Source organism: Mesocricetus auratus, unplaced genomic scaffold (assembly GCF_017639785.1).
Source record: "Mesocricetus auratus isolate SY011 unplaced genomic scaffold, BCM_Maur_2.0 Super-Scaffold_100007, whole genome shotgun sequence".
Lineage (NCBI taxonomy): Eukaryota > Metazoa > Chordata > Mammalia > Rodentia > Cricetidae > Mesocricetus > Mesocricetus auratus.
Window position 1 is genome coordinate 90542890 of NW_024429191.1, and position 22641 is coordinate 90565530.

The following is a 22641-nucleotide window of genomic DNA, read 5'->3' on the forward strand; positions in this document are numbered from 1 at the left end:
ATGATGGAGCCTGCTAACCAAGCAAATGTCATATTTGGCACAAGGAGACAGTATCCCAACTCCTCTAGAGCACTTAATGAGTACCACAAGCGGAGCCGCAGGCACAGGCTCCAAGGCTCAGGGTGAATTAAAAGGTGTTTCATTCTATTACTGTCAGGATTAGCCTCCCCAGGCTGCCTCCTGCCCTCTCTTCTCTCTCTTTCCCTCTCTCCCTCCCTCCCTCCCTCTCTCTCCTCTCTCTCTCTCCCCCTCCCTCTCTCTCACTTGTACCTGACACGCACTGTGCTCCTGAGCCCAGATGTGGGTGGAGCAGAGGATGGGTTATGATGTGCCCTGTTGAATGGGGGCCCCCACCAAGATGCAGATCTCCCCGGAACCTGGCAACATGACTTCACTTGGAAACTAGGACTCTGTGTGTGTAGCTGGGTGAGCGCCGGGCAAAGGGCAAAAGGAGGCAGTCATGAGGAAACCAAAGTACAACTCCACTAATGTTGACTCTAGGGAACCGGTGAGTTTATTGGGCGTATCTACAGAGTATGCATGGGTTACGACAGGAGCATGGGGGACCCCATAGTAGTCCCACTGGAAAGTGTCCATCCACCATGTCAAGATGGCTTCCCCAGAGCTGCAGATCAAGCCCTCCCCTCTAGTTAACTTTCCCAAGCTATATAATCCAGTACCTCTCCAGACAGAAGGCCATATACAATTGGGGTCAGATTATATAGAAACAGCTGTGAGGGGTCAGTCACTCTCCCTGTTTCCTGCTTGTCCGAGGGAATGCCAACAGTCTCCAGGCCTGCTTATGATGGCCTCTGGCCAGCAGGTGCAGCTGGCCTGATGCAGGTGGCAGCCGGGGTGGGCTGTCTTTGAGTAATTTTGCTCCTATAAACCCCAGGAAAACTCACTGGTTCACCAACTTGGTCTCTGGCACTATCCATGCTTTGGTCAGCTGTCAGCGTCCTGTCTGGGTGAGTAGACATTGGTTCATCTCCCCAGGAATAGTGTCACACTGAGAGGCAGACATTCAGGACCAGTCAGCCCTTGCAGGCCTCTGAAGAAGCTACCCAGGACCTAGACACTTCTGTCTGACTTCCTGCCCCCAGGGTTGGTGGGGGAAGGGATGCAGAGGGTATTTCCTCTGTTTCAGCATGCCTGCACACTTTGTCAGTGAACGTTTGTCAATTATGTGCATGTGAATACCACACTGCCTTCTGGCCAGGTCATAAGAAAAGGTGCTCCCAAGTCACTGCCTACCTCGAAGGAAGGAAGAAGGAAGGAGGAAAGGAAGGAAGGAAGGAAGGAAGGAAGGAAGGAAGGAAGGAAGGAAGCAGGCCAAGTGCTATTTGGGTTCTAAGCTCAAATTGGACAAAGTACAACAACACTTTTCAGAAGCTGGAAGAACTTTGAAAGTGCATCATCTGACAACAGTCCCACAAGCAAAGACATGTAACTGCCCTACTTGCCTGCATAGAGCCCACTTCAAGAAAGTATACCCGGTCATTTATTTATTTTAACACCCACAGTGATAAAAAATCTCTTGTTTATCATCATCATCACCACCATCACCACCACCATCATCATCATCATCACTACCATTATCATCACGATCATCTTAGCCCTTTCTTTTTCTGCCTTCTGCAAAAACAGCATGTCCTACCATATTTCATTTTGTTTTCTTTCTTTCCTCATAGCACATTTTAGTAACCACCATGCTTTGCTCCCACCCTCTCAATGAAGAAGTCCAGGTTACAGGCCTGACCAGAAGGGATGGAGGGGGAAAAAAAGAAACCTCCTCTTAACCTAAAGAGGGTGATAATTCAGAATGGAAGGAACTGAGGCACAAATAACCAGGACTTAAGATACATTAGAGTCTCAGGGAATCTGAAGTGTGGTAGAAACCACAGCTCTATGCCTTCCAAAAGCACATGGGTCAGGTCACACAACAAATCCAAAAGCCATGAATCTGAAAAGGGGACTGGGAGGGGAGAGGGTGATAGCAGTGGGAGGAACATAAAATAGGGGGGAAAGAACCAGATTGTGTTATCTACATGTCTGAGACTGTCAAAGAATTTAATATAACAAGCACAAGCACACAAAAGTTTTCCATAATTAACCCTTTGATGTTCATGTACAGACCTCCATATGCATACATACAACTATTCACTAATGTCAAAATGTTCTCTGCCAAATCCTTGATAACAACAGAGCACTGGAATTAATCTAGAGGACTATCAATCATGCAAGGCCATGGGCAGTAACAAAGTGGATGGATCCAAGAGTGCCCCACACAATAACAAAATCTGGTCAAGTTCAAAGAAATCGCGAGGCACAGAACAATGGCCCAAGTATGATTACAGCACAGGCACAGCAACCCTTGAAGAACACACAACCAGGAATGGGGCTTGTGTTGGTAGTAGGAGGATTAAACTACAAGTGATCTGAGGTTGGAGGTAAAGCCACCCCTTCTTTTTAAATCCTTGCCGTTCCATTTTGAATTAGAAGAAAGATAAAAGGATGGTTGGGTAAATACTTGGGTAGGTGGTTGATGGAAAGAGTAAGAAAGAAAAATGGGAGTGAGGAGTGGAGGAGGGAAGGAGAGAGGGAGGGAAGGAGGGAGGGAGGGAGGGAGAGAGGGAGGGAGGGAGGGGAGAAAAACAGAATGATAGTTTTAAAGGAACTTGTGGCCTCGCTACATCCCAAAATACCCCCAGCTTTGAGAATAACTGATATAATAAACGTTAGGCACAGACAGCCATCAATAGCTAAGTATCTAATAAATGATTTTCCCAGCCTGGCTGCTGCTACCACCCAGGGCAGCTGAACTTCCCTCCCAAGCCATGGCTTCTCTGGCTTTTCCCCCTGCTGAACCAATTATAGGACATGATAGCAGCGCCGTGATTGTTTTTTAAAGGCTGATGTTTGTCACTAAATGCCCATTAAGCTGGCCTCCTTGCTCCAGCTACTGCAAGCTAAAGGACAAATCCAGATGGCACCAACAGTGCCCTTCGGGCTTGGTCTGCAGGAAGCCAGGCAGCAAATAAGCATTATCAGTTTGAGAGTGTCCAGACGCCTGACACCCACAGCTGCATCCAGGTGAGATGAGACAGCAGCGAGCAAACCATCAAGGGCTGCATCAGGGCCTGCATCAGAACGGTTAGCAACAGCTACAAGGATTGCTTGGCAACCTGGTAACAGGAGGTACCTGGTATTCAGAGCCTGGCGAAAGGACTGCAGCTCCCACCACACAGCCCCACCACCGAACACTGAGGGGCCAGGGAGATAACAGTCTGTAAAGCGCTGGCCTTTCAAGCATGAGGTCCTGAGTTCAAGCCCCAGAACCTAGATTAAATAAAAAACAAAAACAAAAAACTGGGCACGATGGTGTGTGCTTGCAGTTCCAATGTAGGGAAACAGAGAGGCAGATGCATGGGATTGTGTGGGCAGCCTGCTAGTCAACTTGGCAAGTTCCAGATCAGTAAGACAGCCACCCCCTGGTCTCAAACAGACAAAAGCGTACATAGGACGTAAGGAATAATGGCAAAGGCTGTTCTCCGGCTTCCATAATACATGCATCTGTGTGTGTATGTGTGTGGGGGTATTTGCCAGTTTACACATTGTTCAAAGCCACCCTGAATCCCCAACTCCTTTTGTTTCAAAGACAAAGTAGTAGAGCCAGGCCAACTTTTCTTTTCCTCCCCCCCCCCCCTTGTTGTTTTTTGAGACAGGGTTTCTCTGTGTAGCTTCGGAGGCTGTCCTGGAACTCGCTCCATAGACCAGGCTGACCTTGAACTCATAGAGATCTGCCTGCTTAAGCCTCCTGAGTGATGGGATTAAAAGTGTGCACCACCGCCCAGCTAGGCCAACTTTTCTACCCTACAGAAATGTTAGGTTGGGGCTACAGCAGCTTCACAAGGGCACACAGGTTGAGCAAAGAAACTTTGCACAGAGAGACCTGAGTGCCTGTGCGCTCAGGACTTGGCATGGAAAACGACACCTTTGGTGGAAGACAGCCCTTGACTAGAATCCTGTGGGAGATGATGGCAGCTAGGCCTCGACCATTAGAGGCTGAGTGTGAATGAGATGTGTGATGGGTGACAAGGGGCAGCTGTGGCTGACCCTCTACAGCTTGACAGCCTATTAGATGGATTTTATTTCCTGCTTATATCCCAGCTAGGAAGTGATGGAAGGCAGACAGGGTCAGCCAGAGAGAAGGCATCCAAGGTTTTCCCTGGATAATGCATCCAGGGTAGATTGTGAATGGAAACCATGGGGCTTGAGAGCTGTGCAGGGAAGAATCCAAGCTCAGACTGGACCCTCTGAGATTCTGGAAGTGTTAGCTGGCTCCTTTGGAGAGGCCCTTCCCTCTGTCTCAGCAGAAATGATGCTGCTGAGATTCTGGAAGTGTTAGCTGGCTCCTTTGGAGAGGCCCTTCCCTCTGTCTCAGCAGAAATGATGCTGCTGAGATTCTGGAAGTGTTAGCTGGCTCCTTTGGAGAGGCCCTTCCCTCTATCTCAGCAGGAATGATGCTGCTGAGATTCTGGAAGTGTTAGCTGGCTCCTTTGGAGAGGCCCTTCCCTCTGTCTCAGCAGGAATGATGCTGCTGAGATTCTGGAAGTGTTAGCTGGCTCCTTTGGAGAGGCCCTTCCCTCTGTCTCAGCAGGAATGATGCTGCTTTGCTGTTGTTGTCTTTAAAGTGCTCTGGCTCCACACAGACAATGCAAGAGATGCATGCACTCCTTCCCCAGATGCATCACAAAGTCAGCATCACACAAGTGGAAAGGGTGCAAAGGGCGCTCAGGGTTCACCGCGAGTGGGGACATGGGGGGACTAATCAGTGCTCATCCTTTCTAACTCGAATCAGCCCCACCCCATTCAGAGTGGCTCCTGTCCATCCAGCCAAGTTGAATACAGCAGCAAAGCTGTTACAACTGCATATATAACGGATGCGAGTTTGCATGAACAAATGAGAGAAACAGGCATGGGCACAGCACCACTGTGAGCAGTGAGTGAGCAGCCTGGAGGGCAGGGTGCCCAGCATCCCCTCCACTCCTGAAGCCAGCCCCAGGTCTGGACCCTCCCTCTGGCCCAGCTCAGCATCTACAGCAGAAGGCTTGCCTGAAAGAAGCCCAGTGCTACCTATCCGGATGGAGAGTTCGCTCTCGGGCAGGAGCAGTGTGGTGGGGCCCTCGGGATCAGACTTCTTCTTCATCAGTGCAGGGTCCAAGTTCAGGGCCAGGGCCGTCTGGGGGTCTTCCGCAGCACCCTGAAACAGGAAGTAGGACTGTCACTACAACTCCAGACCCTCAGGACCCACAGATGTCTGGACAGAGGGACCCGTGTCCCGCTAAGAGTACTAAGGTCTGAGTGTCTGATAAGTCCCAGCTCTCACAGGTAGGATTCTGTGGGATTGTATGGGAAAACTTTGGGGACAGATGACTTTGTAGGTTCCAAAACCCAAGATCTAATGAGTTGACACCAATCCCCCACAAACACACAGAAAGAGAGAGAGAGAGAGAGAGAGAGAGAGAGAGAGAGAGAGAGAGAGAGAGAGAGAGAGAGAGAGAGAGAGAGAGAGAGAGCTGGATACAGGGCACAACAGACTTAGAACATGACCTATTAAAATAAGCCCTTGGAGACACCGACCCATCCACATGTAGCTGCCATTGCTGGTCACTGTGACAGAATGCCAGACAAACTACCTGCAGGACAAAAGGATAATTTTGCTGACTGTTTCAGACGATTCTATCTGAGGGTGGAGAAGGCACGGCAGAGCAATGCAGTTCACCTCACAGCAGCCAGGAAGCAAAGGAAGGAGACAAGCCCTACTTCTCCATCTTCTTCCTCTTCTCCCGGTCCCTTCTCCATCCGGTCCTTAAGCCGAGAAAATGGTCCTGCCCACACACAGAAAGGCTCCTCCCACCCCAGCAATCGTCTCTCAAAAATACCATCACAGACACACCCACAGATAAGCCTCACCATCATTTACTATGAATCCAGTCAACTGTGAAGACCAACATCACAAGACCACAGCGTGCCAACATGTCACTCGGATACCTCACATTAAGCTATGGTGTTCTACTCCTAGGATGCAGGAGGGTCATGTCCACCTCACAAAACAAGATTCATTTGGTCCTCTAAAGGTCCTCAAAGTCATGGTCACAACATCACTCAAAAGTCTAAGTTCAAGGTCTCTTCTGACACCTAAGGCGACTCACAGTTGTGAAATCTGGGAAAATCAAAATGTGAGGTGCGTGTTTCCCATCCACAAAAGCACAGAGTAAGGGTTCCTGCTTCAAAAAATGGAGGAATGGGAGACTAGCAAGGACAGACTGAAGCCCAGCAGGGAAAACATTAGACCCTACAGCTCCGTATCTGGCGTCCTGGGCACTCACTCTCACAGCTTCACACATTGGCTTCCAGGGGATCCCCACAGTGAACCCAGTCCTATTATACATAGGTTGGTCTTGCAAGCGCCCTTAAAATCTGTATGTTGTGGGATATTTGTACACTGTGAACATGTATTGGTGAAACTACTGTAATAACAAGCCCGACAGCTAACAGTTAGGCAGAAGAGATAGGCAGGACTTCCTGGACAGAGAGAGAATGCCTGGGAAGAAGGGGGGGGGTCACCAGCCAGATGGTGAAGTAACAGGATGAGCAGTACAGAGAAAAGGTAACTGAGTCATACAAAAGAACACAGATTAAAAGATATTGACTAATTTAAGTCATAACTAGTTGGGAACGAGCCTAAGCTAAGGCCAAGATTTCATAATTAGTAAGTCTCTGTGTTATTTCTTGTGAGCTGGCAGCCCAAAGGAAAATCCATCTGCATCTGGTGGACGCATCCATCTACAATAACACCACTCTTGCATTCAATATGCCTGCTTAACCAAAAGCTATAGAGACAATGTCAAAGCCTGCTATCATGCAAAATACCCAGACCAGATTGGACCACAGGAACAAGTGGCCTGTAAGTGTCTGGGTGGAGGAATCTGAGAGAACAATTCTCTAGACAGCCCCATGCAAGCAAGAAACTCTAGTGTTCACTATAAACAAGAAAAATCCTTCAGAGGAGGTTGTAGATTTATACTTTGGAATATGTTGTAAGTGGGGTCTGGCCCAATATCCAAGTGTCTCAGTGCAAAGTGCTTGGCTTGTCTTCAACGTAAACTAATCTCTTACAGACTGTACCCTCCTTGTTGTTCACAACTTTCAACTTACTCCTTTACTAGTCAGTCTTCATATTTTCAAATATTTCTGCTCACAATTCTCACTATAAACTTGACTAAAGTCAGTCAGTAATAACCATTCTGATACCTGAACTTTGTCTGGGAATCTCCTCTGCCAAGTTAATTTATTCCCTACTCTCTTTTTATTATTTTTAATTGTGTGTGTGTGTGTGCATGTCTCTGTGTGTGCACATGTGTGTGAGTGCAGATGGCCACAAAGGCCACAGACACCGAGTTGAAGTTAGAGATGGCTGTAAGCAGGTGTTGGGAATCAAACTCCGGTCCTCTGCAAGAACAGTGTGTGTGCTCTTAACCACTGAGCCATCTCTCTAGCCCTACCCATTACTTCAAAGTTAGCCTCCCACAAAGTTTTAGGACATAGGTAAATGTAGACAAAAGTCTTGGCTAGGACATGACATGCATGGTCTGTAGTCAAGCTCTCAGTAGAGTTCTTCTCCCCTCAGGAACCAGATGAGCACATTCATTACTGCCTGAGTTTTTGATGGGATTCTGGTCCCCTACGCTTCCAGCAGAATCACCAAGCTCTGCTTACAGGGCATCCAAGGCCCACATCTCTAAATGCTTCCAAAGGCTTGAGAAATGGATAACCAGGGTTAGTCATGCCAATTCCCCCTGTCCTGGTATCAACTTTCTGTATCTGTTACTTCTCTATCATGGTAACCAAAACTCCCGGCAGAAGAACAGAAGAGGAGGGAGAACTTATTTTGTCTCACAGTTTGGGAGGCTTTAAGTCCATCATAGTGGAGAGGGCATGGCATCAGACAACAGTTCAGAGAACTGGGAACGTTTCTTTCAGGAAAGAATTTCAGAAAAGGTGTGCCAGGCTGTACCTTATACCACACACACACACACACACACACACACACACCTTCACACACCTTTTTGTTTTCTCGTGACCGTGATGATCAAGGACAAAAAGAAATTAAAGATTCAGATATTTTATTTCATCGTGTCTTTCCAATTAAATATTAAACATGAACACTTCAGGGTGTCTCACATCTTTTTTTTCATGCATCTGTAGTTTCTTAATTCCTTATACATCAAACCTTCTGTGGAGTACTTTGACAAGGGTACCAATGCCTCATTTAATCTTGTTTGAGAACGGGGAGAGGGGCAGAAGCCCCCATCCCTGTTTGGCCAGCCCCACGCAGTCCCCAGCTTCTATGCTGAATCCTGGAATCCCCTCTGTCACACTGAGTGACATCTGGCTCTTGGCATCGTGGTCAAGGCTGGCACCACAGATGGACAGAGTCATGGGTGGATGAGAAACCCTGAGCGAGGCAGTCCACACTTCTGCAGAAGGCCCCTCCAACCACTTTCGGGTGACAGCTGGTGTCTGCGTGATGAGCCGTGGGCCACAGAGTGGCAGCTCTTTGTTTGTTTTTATGCTTTAATTATTTCTAATTCTACATCTCCCGCTGATATCTGAGAGATCACTGCAGCAATAAAAGATGCTCGCCATGACAGGGTAGCAGCTGACGTGCCTGCCTTTGTCTTCCTTTGATGGAGTGAAGAACTGGGAGGAACACAGAGGCGGGGAATCGCTTCATGGCAGGGGAAACGCCGCTGCATTCTTGTGCACCAAGCTGAGACTGAAGCCGCTCGCCCACCTGAAGCCGCTCACCCACCTGAAGCCGCTCGCCCACCTGAAGCCGCTCACCCACCTGAAGCCCTCCAAGGAAGGCACAACTTGGACACAATCAGGTTGGTTTAGGACAATGGTTTTAAACAGGGTGACTTTAGTCTCCCCTCCCCAGACCTCAGAACACTGAGAATTAGGCATCTTTGGCTGTTCCCGTGGGAGTGTGGGTGGTTCCTCTGGTATTTCTCAATATCCTATCACGTATGGGACAGCCTCAGAGCGAAGGACAATCAGACGACGGCATCACTAATGTGGAGAAGCCCCGCTTTTGAAAGATTTAGGCTGACCAGGACCTCACAGCTCCCTCTGTTGCTGCAGATTAATGCTGGGAACTCTGAGCTCTTGTCACTACCAAGAAAAGAATTCTGTCACTTGCTCAGATGACTGCTGCCTGCCTGCCCTCACGACTCAATACGTTTTTAATTAAGCATCAACTGTCTACCAGAGCTCTGCAGCTCCTCAAGATATAAAAGAGTCAATTCCCATCCTACATGAACTGTCCCTTCTCCTTTGAGAGACCACAACAAACAATCAATGGCACATTGAACAATTAGAGGCCTGAATGGTGACAATGTTTGGAAGAAAGGGACCGGGAAGGTGGCTCAGTGGGTCAAGTGTTTTCTGTGTGAGCATGAGGACCTGAGTTTGGACCTCAAGCATCCAAGAGCCAGGCACAGTGGCTATGATGCCCGTGACCCAGCCCTGGGGAGGCAGAGACAAGTGAATCCCTGGAGCTCATTGGTCAACCAGCTTAGAGACCTGAGGAGGCCCAACTTCAGGGAAAGGCCTGAGAAAATAAGGCAGGGCACAGTCGAAGACATCTGGCATCAACCTCTGGCTCCCACATGCACGTGCATACATGTGTGTTTCCACCCACACAAATACCACACACACACACACACACTCACACACACACTCACACACACACTCTCACACACACTCACACTCACACACTCACACACAAAAATGTTGAGTGAATGCAGAAACAAATGAAGAGAAATGTCACAGCCAAGGGTTATGTACACCCTTGTTCCTGGGTTTGTGACAGATGACATGTTCAGTGACTCCCATATTCAACATGGAGGTGTATGTGACCCTTGGGTTACAGTGTAGACAGCAGCCTCTCTTCCAGGACGGCATTTAAGAAAAACAAACCTTGGCATCCCCTTAGCCCTCAGCTCTTTCTGTCACTCGGCTAACCCACATCCCAGGGACTGTTCTGCTTCTATATCCACACTTTAGGAAATAGGAGGAAGTACACCAAGGAGCCTCCATCCCAACAGCATTCGGAAGCTGCCCTCTTAGGGCCAGCAAGATGGCTTAAGGCAGCAGTCCTCAACCTTCCTAATGCTGTGACCCTTTAATATAGTTCTTCAAGCTGTGGTGACCCCAACCACAAAATTATTTCCGTTGATACTTCACAACGGTAATTTTGCTACTGCTATGAACTGTAATGTAAACGTCTTAGGTGAACCCTATGAAAGGGTGTCTCAACCCCAAGGAGTCAAGATCCACAGTTTGAGAACCACTGGCTTAGGGAGGATAAGCCTGAAGACCTCAGTTTGATCCCCAGATTCCACAGTAAAGGGAGAGAACAGACTCCCAAAAGCTGTCCTCCAGCCCAAGTATTTCCCTTTGTAAGTGAACCCTGTGCATTCTCTCTCTCCCGCTCTCCCTCTCTCTGTTTCTGTCTCTCTGTCTTTCTCTCTCTCACACACACACACACAACTAAATGAACATTTTTTAAAATGAGACCCCCCTTTAGATGTTACTTATCTTATTTTACATGTGCGTTTTACCGACGTGCATTTATGTTTGTGTACCATGTGAGATCCTGGTTCCCAAGGTGTTCCGAAGAGAGCATAAGTTCTCTTGGAGCTAGGGTTGGGTGGTTGTGAGCCATCGTGTGGTGCTGGGAACTGCACCTGGGTCCTCCGCAAGAGCAAAAAATGTTCTCAACCACTGAGCCACCTCTCCAGCTCCCAGAGACTTCCCTTTTAAGACGCCGGAGCAGGACCAAGATATCTCACCCCTGTCCACACCAACCTGTCCCCCACGCCATCACAAGCTTGATCACACATTTGCCCTTCAGACGGCTAAGGCCTTGTGTCTATTGCAGCATACTGACTGTAGCTAAGATGCGCCTGTCAATATAATGGAGGAAGAAAATGTGATGTGGGAACAGTTTGACCACAATGAAGAACAAAATGCTGTCATTTATAGAAAAATGGGTAGGATGAGAGGGAGGGCCCAGGTTAGGTCAGACACACAGAAAGGCAAGCACTACAAGCTCTCTCCCATACAGTCACTAGACAGTCTGGGAGAGACAATAGCACTTCCTGGGGGCTGGAGAGGGTGTGAAAGTAGGGGAGCGTAGAAAAGGGAAGTTAAACTTGATCCATACCTGCTGTAGGCATGGACTGAATAAGGACAGTTCACTTAAAAGAAAACACACAGATGGGCTCGGTATCCAAATGGGTTACAGAAGCATCTCAGAGTGGTACCCGCCATGGTTCCCCTTCTCCTACACCTGCAAGCCCAGCACTGTCTCCCACCCTAGGCGGCGGCAGCCCAGGGTTCCTTCCTCACCCGCTGATTTCATTCCACACAGTCTTTACCTTCCCCTCCCAGACCTTGAGAGGAAAATGGAGAAATATGCCCCCACCCCCTCCCTTCCAATGGGACACAGGAGCTCTGTTTCGGTGGCTTCCTCACGATGCCCCTGGAAGAGGGGAAAGGGGTCAGAAGGCATCTCCCGCACAAGCAGGCTCCTGGCCTGGGCTTACAGCACTGCTGCTCTGGGGAGCCGGGCCCTGCTGAGCCCCGGGTGACCAGTGCTCTGTGAGAGAGCTCTGTGTACAGATGCCCCCCATAAGCACAGCCTCAGTCTGCGCAGGAGGAACCGGGAATGGAAGGCGAAAGGCCTTCATGCCTGTCTCACGAAGCTGTGGCAGCCATCTCGATGTGCTAGCCTCCCTTCCGTTTCCAGGGCTGATTTACTCCAGTGGCTTCCCACTCGCACTCCCTCCTTGAAACCTGGTAGCCCCAGAAGATGGGCAAAGGGAGCCTCCATCTCTCCAGGACAGGCGTGTGGCAGGTGCCAGCTGTTCCTGACTCTCTGCCACAGCCCTGAGAGTGCCTAGCTGATGATTAGAGGGCTGAGTCACCTTCCTCCCTGTCCCCACCACAAGGGCTTTGGACAGCTCAGGCTTGCTGCGTCACCTCGCTGCTTCCAAATGGCAATGTGCAAACTGGGAGGCTCCTTCCCAAGCTACAAGAAGAATGCTCCACTTCCTTCCCACGCCCCTCCGACCTCTCGCTCGGACCTTCCTCCGCCGTTTCCACCCACGGACTCCTAACCCAGCTCCATACAGAAAGTCCAGGGTGGGCTGCTGGAGGTAGGAGGAAACGCCCACCCATCGCTCCAGAATCGGAGATCCCCATGCCCATGCAGTGGAACTACAATTATTACTGTTATTAATGCTTTTACCATGCGTGGTTTGAGGCCAGTGTCTGGCCCACAATACACAAGATGGTTTCCACCCACTCCCCCACTCCTTCAAAGAGGCAGGAGCTGGGATGAATAGCATTTTCCAAAAGAAATACAGAGGAAATACAAAAGAGGGGAAGGAGAGATGAAAGGAAGGTGGGGGGGACGGATGACAGGGGCTAGGAAAGTGATTCTGCACATACCTCACATTAACACAAAAGGACTCGGGATGCGGTACGCACACCCAGAACCTGAAGTCTATTCTGCTCACTTTGGATTGCTGTCCCAGGTGAGGACGAAACTGCCCAGAGTCACCCGCAAACACACACACAAAACAAGTCAGTGTGACTAGGGAGATGGCTCCGTGGCAAAGAGCGTGCTATATAAGTCTGATGACCTGAGTTTGGATGTCAGCATCCACATAAAAGCCCTGATATGACAGTACGCATGTCTGAAATCCCTGCATTCCTACAGGAAGATACAAGGCAGAAAACAATCTCCAGGCACTTCTAGGCCAGCTATGCATGCAGTAATGAACAAGATGCTGCTGTCCTTAGACAAGGGGGGAGGTAAACTCAGCCTCCTGTGGCTCGCGCGCGTGCGCGCACACACACACACACACACACACACACACACACACACGCACGCACACATGCACACATGCATGCACACGCACACACACCAGAGGATATTATGGAAGGGACACAGTCACCCTCAGGCAGCAGCACCCCGGGATTCCTTTCTCCTTGCTGATAGCATTCCCGACACTCTTCGCCTTCTACTCTCGGGAGCTAACTGCAAAACACAACTACATAAATGGTACCAGGCATCCGATCCCCTGAAGGCCCTGGCATCTTCCCAACTCACTGGAGACAGACTGACACATCTGCCTCGGGTCCCAATAGTGACCATCACTGAGCTTCATGTCACCTGGACTCTTTTCCTTCCCTGCTGGGGCATCTTAAACAGACATCTAGGAAGAAAAAAAAATGCTGGCCAGGCTCTTCTGCTGTCCATGGGATTTGACCTTTTCAAGCCCACATATACCAGCCATCATGCTCACGGGGTTTGGGGTGGGGACTCCTTAACTTTGCTCCTAGCGTTAGGCAATCTAGACTCTGTGGGCTGTGAGCTTCCTAGTCCCCTAGAACAGAGTATTTTGGTAAGGTCTGTGAAGAGGTCAGAACTCCCTGGGGAAAGTCAAGAGAAAGGTCAGAGAATTAATTGGCGCCCCCTGGCGGACATTACACCAGGGGAGGAGGGAACAGGGGCCCTGAAGAGGAGCTCTGTCATCAGCAAGTAAGCAAGGATGAGGAAGGGTCCACAGGGCCACTGGCCTGGAGTGACACCTGAGTTTACTTTCCTCCCTGCCCGCCGCTACCTCCCGCCATCCCCACTTAACCCAGACATACAAGGTAACGTTGAATAATTGATGCTGTTTTTATGACTGAGAAGTTGCCATAAAAATGACACTGATAACATAATCTTAAATTATTCCACATAATGGAAAAAAATTAAATGTCGCCCTTGATCACCAGCTAGGATATGAATGGCGCTTACATAATAAATGACTTCCTCTCGAAGGGAGCCTAGCATGGCCTTCTGCCCAGGGACAGATTGGCTCCAGATGAGGAATGGCCCTCCTCAAAGCAAATGGGGACACAGTGGGGAACAGACATAGAGGCGTGGGGTACAGTCCTACCTCAGGTCCTAAGACTGCTATCACTGATGCCCCCCTTACCTCATGTTACCTAGACACGTAGGGACTGTGGGGTCATAGAGATGAAAATGACATTAAGAGTTCCTAGTGAACAAGGAGGACCCTAAGAGAGACATACATGATCCCCCAGAGAAGGGGAAAGGGACAAGAGCTCCTTAGCAAATTGGGAGGGGGGAAGGGTGTTAGGAGAAAGAAAAGGCAAGAAGAGGAGGGGGAAGGAAGACACGATGGACCAGGAAGATTGAGTCAGGGGAAGAAAAGAGAAGATCAAGAAAAGAGATACCTTAATAGAGGGAACCATTATAGGTTTAAAGAGAAATCTGGCACTAGGGAAATTTCCAGAGATATACAAGGATGACAGCAACTAAGATTCTAAGTAATAGTGGAGAGGCTATCTTAAATGTCCTTCCCCTATGATGAGATTGCAGAACACCTTATATGCCATCCTAGAGCCTTCATCCAGTAACTGATGGAAGCAGAAGCAGAGACCCACAGCTAAGCACTGAGCCAAACACCTGGAATCCAGTTGTAGAGAGGGAGGAGTGATGAACAAAGGTGTCAATACCAGGCTGGGGAAACCCACAGAAACAACTGACCTGAACAAGGGAGAGCTCATGGACCCCAGACTGATTGCCTGGAAACCAGCATAGTTCATCTCTAACTCAGGCTCGGCCCCTCATTCTGATGGCAACAAGAATGCTGCATCCAATGAGCAGTCAGCAAGGCAGGGCTAAAGCTCCACGGTCTTATGTTCTTCTGGGAAGCCTTCACGGATGCACCCAGCCTCCTCTGGATCCAGTGTGCCCTCTGTCCTCCCCTGACATCTACAAGCTTTGGCCATCTGCTGACCAAAATGAAAGCTTACTGTGTTCTGTGGTCCTATTAGAACCATGAGGCTCTTCAAGCACTATATGTCCCATAGTGTGGCCTTCAGGAGCACCACATACTCTTCAACACACCATTAACTTTAGGGAATTAACTACACAGGAAATCTCCAAACCAAGGAAACCATCTACAAACTACAGAGAAGGACACACAAGGAAGGAGAGGGGTCAGTGCAGAAAGAGGGAAAAGGTTCAAATGCACCTCAGTTGTCTGGATGATCACAAAGGGCAGGAACTCCCCATCCCTGTTTCCAAGCTTGAGATGGTTATGAGCAGCCATCAGTATCACAAAGGGCAGGAACTCCCCATCCCTGTTTCCATGCTTGAGATGGTTATGAGCAGCCATCAGTATCACAAAGGGCAGGAACTCCCCATCCCTGTTTCCATGCTTGAGATGGTTATGAGCAGCCATCAGTATCACAAAGGGCAGGAACTCCCCATCCCTGTTTCCATGCTTGAGATGGTTATGAGCAGCCATCAGTATCACAAAGGGCAGGAACTCCCCATCCCTGTTTCCAAGCTTGAGATGGTTATGAGCAGCCATCAGTATCACAAAGGGCAGGAACTCCTCATCCCTGTTTCCAAGCTTGAGATGGTTATTGAGCAGCCATCACTATGAGATGATCACAAAGGTGGGAATCCCCCATCCCTGCTTCCATTCTGGAGATGGTGGTCATGAGCAGCCATCAGCATGAGGCCCGAAATCTCATAAGGATGTGAAGAACTTTCCACTCCCCTTCCTGGTAGACATAGGACTGGCAACCCAGCCTGCTGCCTGCTCAGGTGATCTCTCCCCACCTGGAAACCCAGGATCCTCCAAGGCAACATCTCTCTGTTTCCTCCCACCTTGTGGACCACCCAGGCTTCGGGTTCCACATGGAAGCCATCCATTACTGACTTCTGGCCATACTTAAGCTACGTAAATGTGTAATGGCTGTCTTGTGTGAGACATAGCCTTCTCCTGTTTCTGATGCCAACCAATTACCACTCATAAATCAAGCCCTATTTAATCACATCAAACAGATTTCAAAACACGACACTGTTCTACAAAGGTACAGCTCTGAGGATCTGTAGAGACAGCCAAGAAACATTTTAGGTAGGCGACTCTCAGCTTTGATTCCAAAGAGGTGGATGTCCTGCTGGTGTGGGTGTCAGAGAAATGGTGTGGGAGCTTCCCAAGTCAGTACACTGTCTCTTGTAGTTCAAAATACGGTCTTCCTTAAAACAGCAAAGACGCAAAGGAATGCAAGGAACCACGTACAATAAAGTGATTTGCTTTCTGCTCTATACTCACAGATGACTCAATGGCTGTCATCTAATATCAGCCCTCATCCTACATAGCACTGAATTACATCCCTGTAAGCCTATGAGTCCTTTCTGGTCCTTAGGCAATGTTTTCCTGACCTATCTGACAAGAGAACCCTAAATCATCACACACACCCACACACACCCACACACACCCACCCACACACACACACACACACACACACACACACACAGCACAAGCATGTGTTCAAGGTACCTGTTGCTAAGGTAACAACCCACAACCCCAATTGTTGGCTTTAAACCACCATCATATACTGTTGTTCTGCAGTCCATTGGGCTCTAATGCTGGCGTGTTGGGCCTCACTCATGCTTCTAGCCAGCTGGTGGCTCACCAAGGTTTGGATGCTCTGGGTTGACACATACTTCTATCTGGTCAATGACCAGGACTGGCTTGACTATCACCTGTGAGCCACTGGCTTCTCTCTGTGGGGTGTCTCTGAGCAATTCCATTCCAGGCTCAGTATTATGCACTGGACCTGTTTCTATTTCATTAAGGAGGGAAAAGGCAGCTGAAACCCTCGGTCTCAAATATTATCATTTTAGCAAGCAAAGGTCTGTGTTCATGTGTGAAGTAGAATTCGTCAAGCAGGCTTATATGTATAACCCTTTTAGCTTTATTAGCTGAAGATAAGGAAATACTCTTTTTTTAAAAAAGCCCCAATATAAAGAAAAAAGGATGGAAATGGCTAAGCCAGGCCTTCTGTCACCAATGCCAGAGAACAGTTCTTTGTCAAAGCAGTGGGGAGGAGAAAGGGCAAAGCCAGCTTACCACCAGTCTCCAGAGCCTCGACACTCACTCACAACATCCTCTGCTACCAGAAGGAAAGAAAGGCTGAGCACGCCTGTCCAAGAGCCAGCCCCGGCCAGTCACAATCCACGGCAGATGACTGCTCAGGAGATCAGTGTCAACTGCAGAACCATGTCCAGAGGTGTGGAACAGAAAAGCTGGATAGGGCCAGAGGGAAACAGGCTTGGCCTGGACCCTGAGTTCAAGAGCTAGTGGGATGGAGATGCCTACGCAAACTCTCATCTGTAAACGCTCCGCTTCTCACACACTCTATCTTATTTTGTCTGAGACCAATAGTTGACGCAATTGGACCGAGGACATCAAGATCTGGGGTAATTTCCCTCCCCTTGCTAGGAAGAATGCTTCTATACCAAACCCTGGTGCCTCAATATCCAAATATGGAGATAGGGTTTTGTTTTGGTTTGGTTTGGTTTTGTTTGGTTTGGTTTGGTTTTGGTTTTACGAGACAGGGTTTCTCTATTATTTTGGAGGCTGTCAGTCCCGCCTAGCCTCGAACTCACAGAGATCCGCCGGCCTCTGCCTCCTTAGTGCTGGGATTAAAGGCGTGCGCCACCACCGCCCGGCTGGAGATAGGGTAGTTAAAGAGACACTTTCGTTAAGATTGGATTTGAGGACAGGAGAGATGGCTTAGCAGGTAAAGGCCCTTATCATCACACCTGACAACCTGAGTTCAGTCACTGCGACCCAGATGGAAGAAGGAGAGAACCATCTTCCATAAACTGTTCTGTAGTAGGCCCGGAGAGTGTTAGTTTAAACAAGTATTTTAGAACATGGCAACGCTACGGCTGGGCCACTGCGAACGTCCACGCCCTCTGTAGTAGTTCATAATTCAAAGGCAAGAGTGTCTACATTTTGGGTGGCAGTATGGGGAGGGAAGAAGGAGGCCCACTGTTTCATGTTGTAGGACAGTATTTTTCCTGTTACAGCAGTGTGGGGTGCGGGCGTGTGTGCACGCACACACACACAGAGTGAATAAATTATAAACAATAATAATAATAATTTAAATGAGGTTGGTAGAGGGCTCGGACCCAATGACAATGGCCTCCTATGGGGAGATCTCAAAAGAGATGCGTACAGGAGGACAGTGTGAAGGCAAAAGGAGACAGAGTTGTCAGTCACAGCAGGAGAGGTGTATGCACACAGCCTTTCTTCAGGCTTCGGCAAAACCCCACGCTGCCAACACCTTCGCGTCTGATGTCTGGCACCCGAAACTGTGAGGGAATACATTTCTAGCCTTTAAACCGTCTAGTCCAGGGTCCTTCATCATGACAACCCTAGCAATCACTTTTTCATTTCTGGAAACGGTGTTTACAGAAGCTAATGACTCACTGAATATCACACTATCCATCAGAAGAACAAGCAGCAGTTTTTAATTTTGTATTAGCATATATTAATTATACATATAATGCGGTCTATTTTGACATTTTCATACATGTGTATAATGTATTTTGATCATATTCACTCCATATTGTCCTCTCTTACACCCCTTCCACTCCCACTGATCCCCTTCCTCCAAGGTTTTGTTGTTGTTTTTGTTGTTTAACATTAGGCCTAGAACTAGTTGTGAAGCCCAGACTGGCCTCAAACTTACAATTCTCCTGTCTCAGTGTTTGGGAAGATTGGAAGCCAGGTCTGCTGCTTCCAAATACCACCATTCACCCAGCACAGTGATGTTCCCACGGGGGCAGCAATGTGCTGGGAGGAATGTGGCTCTAAGTAACATCACACCAGGCACCGCAAGTATGCACCGGTCAGTGAGGCAGGATGGCGCCTTCCAGGCTGGCCTGCTCTGCTGAAGAAGTCAAAAAATAAAAAAGAAGCAGAGGACTTGGAAGAAGACTGGGGAGGAAGAAGAGGAGAGGGGGAGGAAGAGGAGAAGAGGGGGAGGAGGAGGATGGGAGAGGAAGGGGAAGAAGAGGAGGAGGAGGATGGGGAGGAAGAGTAGGAGGATGAGGGAGGAAGAAAAGGAACAGAAAGAAAACAGCCAAGACATGGGCCCATGAAGCAGGCAAAATTTATGTGCACACAGCAGGTACTTAATGGTAAGTCACTATATTCAGCAGTAGATCCCCACCACCGGACAATCTACAGAGAGAGGGAACTAAGCAAGGTTCACTTGGATGAGCACTAGGGATGGTTCATGTTTCTGTCAACTTGATTGAACTGGGAACCACCTAGGAGACACTCCTGGGTGTATCTGTGATGGTGTTTCTAGAAAGGTTTAGCTGAGGAAGGAAGACTCACCGGGAATGTGGTGGCTCCATCCCACGGGGCCCAAAATGAGTGCAAACAGAAAATGGACAATTGACCTGAGCACTGGCATTCATCTCTCTGCTTCCTGACTTCAAACACAATGGAGCTGCTTCCTTTGAGCTCTTGCTGACAAGCAAGATGGGATGGACGGTACCCTGAGGAAAAGTGGCACGGGCTGAGAAGACTCAGCCAATAGGGGCATTTAGTGCTCTTGCAGAGGACCTGGGCTTGTTTCTAAGCACCCATGTCAGGACCTCACTTGAAATTCCAGTTCTAATGGAATCTTCTGGTCTCCACATGCATGTGTACACGTGCATGTACACACACACACACACACACACACACACACACACACACAGTTTTCAAGGGAAAATTTTAAGAGTCTCGCCTGCAGAACTACACCAGAAAAAGCTAGCAAGTGTCCCTGCTACTGTTAAAGGTGTGATGGGGCAGTCCTTCTCATATGGCGCCCGCAACGTGTGGCATGAATCTCCACATAGAATGACAAAAGCTTAAAAGGGATTTTTAGAAACAGAAGAACAGAGAGAAGCACGGCTTCTTGGTAGCAGCATTTTCTCGGGTGGGCTCTGTTTTGCTAGAGACGGGCAGAGACTTTTACAGCCAGTGCTGGCGGTAAACTTACGCCTGCCATCTTGGAAAGACAGCAGTTAAAACAGCTGCGGCTTTGATTTTAGCAATGTTATTTAGCAGATAACAGAAACGTGGCCAGAAAAAACATACAGACTTACAGGAAATCAGATTCAGATAAAGCAAAACCTCTAAAAGGTTTATAGGGTGTTTAAAAAATATACGTAGGCTTGGAAGAGAAAAAGAAATAGGATAATGGCTGGGTGTGGTGGCACAAGTCTTTAATCCCAGCACTCCAGAGGCAGACGCAGGCGAATTTCACAGAGAAACCCTGTCTCAGGGAAAATAAATAAATAAATAAAAGTAAGAGAAATAAAGCAATAATAATAAACAGATAAATAAAAAGCCACATAAAGATGGAAAATAAGCAGAGTATAGATACTCTAAGCTATTGTGTTGTGTTTCAGTTGTTCAATTGCTAAGAAGGAACAACAGCTGCCAAAGTACACTTGATTATAAATGCTGCTGAATTAATCCAACTTATGTCTTTTGAAAATTCTTTGACTTCTAAATTTAAATATAAGGATAGGTTATTCGGGAAAAGAATTTCTGCTTGTGTTTCCACAGAAAATGTAAAGCTATGAATTTCTTCCATACTAGTGTGGTTTGATGAAGCAAGACCCCCTGAAACGGTGTTACAGGTGATCCAACATCTAAGACAGCTGAGATGATGCAGCCTTACAGACTACAAAAAACAAGGACTTAGCTCGTTTCTGTGTTTTGTCATGTTCCCCAATATATGGACAGTGCCCCCCAACCAGCAGGAAGCACTTTGGAATGAACAGTGCCCAAATTCCCAAATATTGTTTATAAACAATATTTATATAATTATAATTATATAATTATATAATTATAATTTTGTTTTCATTTAAATGGAGTTGCTTATAAATGGTAATGATCAAAGTCAATCTCTTTCTAAAGGGAAAAAAGGGGCATAGAAGTGAATATTTTGCATTGGTATGGATTTTCATTTATTGATACAAATTTAAGATCAATTTTGTGGTACATATATTTCTCCTCTTATTTAGGTATTGTGTTTGTATAATTCACTTAAAAAAGTAAAGTATAATTAAATACAGATTATTGATAGTTACCTATAATAGTCAAAACTTATAGTTAGGTTAGTTAGGTTTTTTAGATATACAGAAATGTATTTGAGATTGATGGATATTCTTCAAACCTTTCAAAGACCTTCAGAAAATGGCATTTAAAATGGGTTTAGGGATTTTCTTGACAATGAGAAATGTCTTTTCCTGACAGCACCAATCTACATCAGAGAAGATAGAGGGCATCGAAAAAACTCATTATGGAGTTTACTTTCAATATGGTGAAACTAGCCATTTGGGCAAGAAGCTGCTCTTGCCTGGACTGTTTGACTGTTGCAGTATAAACTGGACATGCAGGACCCACAGGAAAGTGACTGCTGAACTTACAAAACAAGATGGACAGTCCTACAGGGTTTGTGCTTCATGGAAGAGTCTGCCAGACACTCTGCAGGGCATAGAAAAATGACTGGCAAACTGCCAATGCAGATGAACGGTTTAAAATCTGCTACTTTGCTGAGAAGTCTGCCAGACACACTGTGGCCTATAGGCTGAAGACGGATGCCCCAACGTTACAGAGGAACTTCAGGTGACTGTCTAGGTAGTGAGATGTCTCTGTCAATTCTAGTGTTTATATATTATCCTTTTATGGTCTTTGATGGAGTTGAAGACAGATAGTTATAGTTTTCCTTAGTTATGATAAAGGATAAGTTACACATAAGACTTTCGACTCACAAAGGTAGATGATATTTTCTTTAAATCTTGCTAAATGTTAATTGACTAAATATTGTATTTATAGTTCTTTCTTAATAATGTCTTGTTATATATTTTGTTATGTGAAAGTTAAAACCTTTCTTTTATTTAGACAGAAAAGAGGAGATGATGGGGGAAGTCCTTCTGTGTATATGTTGTCCTGTTGGTTGATAAATAAAACATTGGTGGCCAATAGGGAAGCAAGATATGTGGGACTAGGAGTCCAGGAGGATTCTAGGAAATTAAGTCTAGAGTAGAGTTGCCATGTGATCCCAGGAAGAGAAGACGAATGAGGCTGTGTCCTAGGTAAGATAAGACCATATGTTAGTACTTACAGGTTACTACTTAAGGCAGAACTATCCAATGAGAAGCCCTGGACATTGGTCAACAGCATTGCAACTTAATAGAGTCTCTGTGTATCATTTAGGACTGACGCAGCTCTGGGACCAAGCTGGCAGGAGAGGATAGCCTGACATGAAAAGCAAGACTAAGATCATTTGATTCTTGGCAGGGATGGAGATGTCCTCGTGTCATTATGGAGTATGAAAGTATCCACTATCCTCTATGGGAATCAACATCAGAAGAATTAAAAGGTATCAGTAAGAGACTAGGAGAGAAATAACAAGATTCCCAAACATGTTAAGAGGGCTCTGGTACTGGATTCCTGCAGCATTTCACAGTTAGCATACACAATGTTTCCCTAAATCAAAGGATGGGCTTCTGGATGCTGGACATGGATTGGCACTGGATGTTAGGAGGCCGGCATGTCACAGTCACTCCCTTTTGTATCACAGTGTAGGCTTTGTCAACCCTTGGGTCACTGC

The 22641-nt window shown here is 47.4% G+C and overlaps 1 protein-coding gene across 5 annotated transcripts in view; it reads right to left on the reverse strand.

Annotated features, from left to right (window-relative positions):
* The window catches only part of Slc39a11 (solute carrier family 39 member 11), a 431298-nt gene that overhangs the window by 223216 nt on the left and 185441 nt on the right, over positions 1–22641 (reverse strand). For 4 of the 5 annotated variants that reach the window (XM_040750017.1, XM_040750015.1, XM_040750016.1 and 1 more), the window contains exon 5: positions 5116–5263. In XM_040750017.1, coding sequence (XP_040605951.1) covers positions 5116–5263 — 148 coding nt within the window. The remainder of the gene's footprint in view (positions 1–5115; positions 5264–22641) is intronic. The other variant, XM_005069965.4, reaches the window with a different exon arrangement.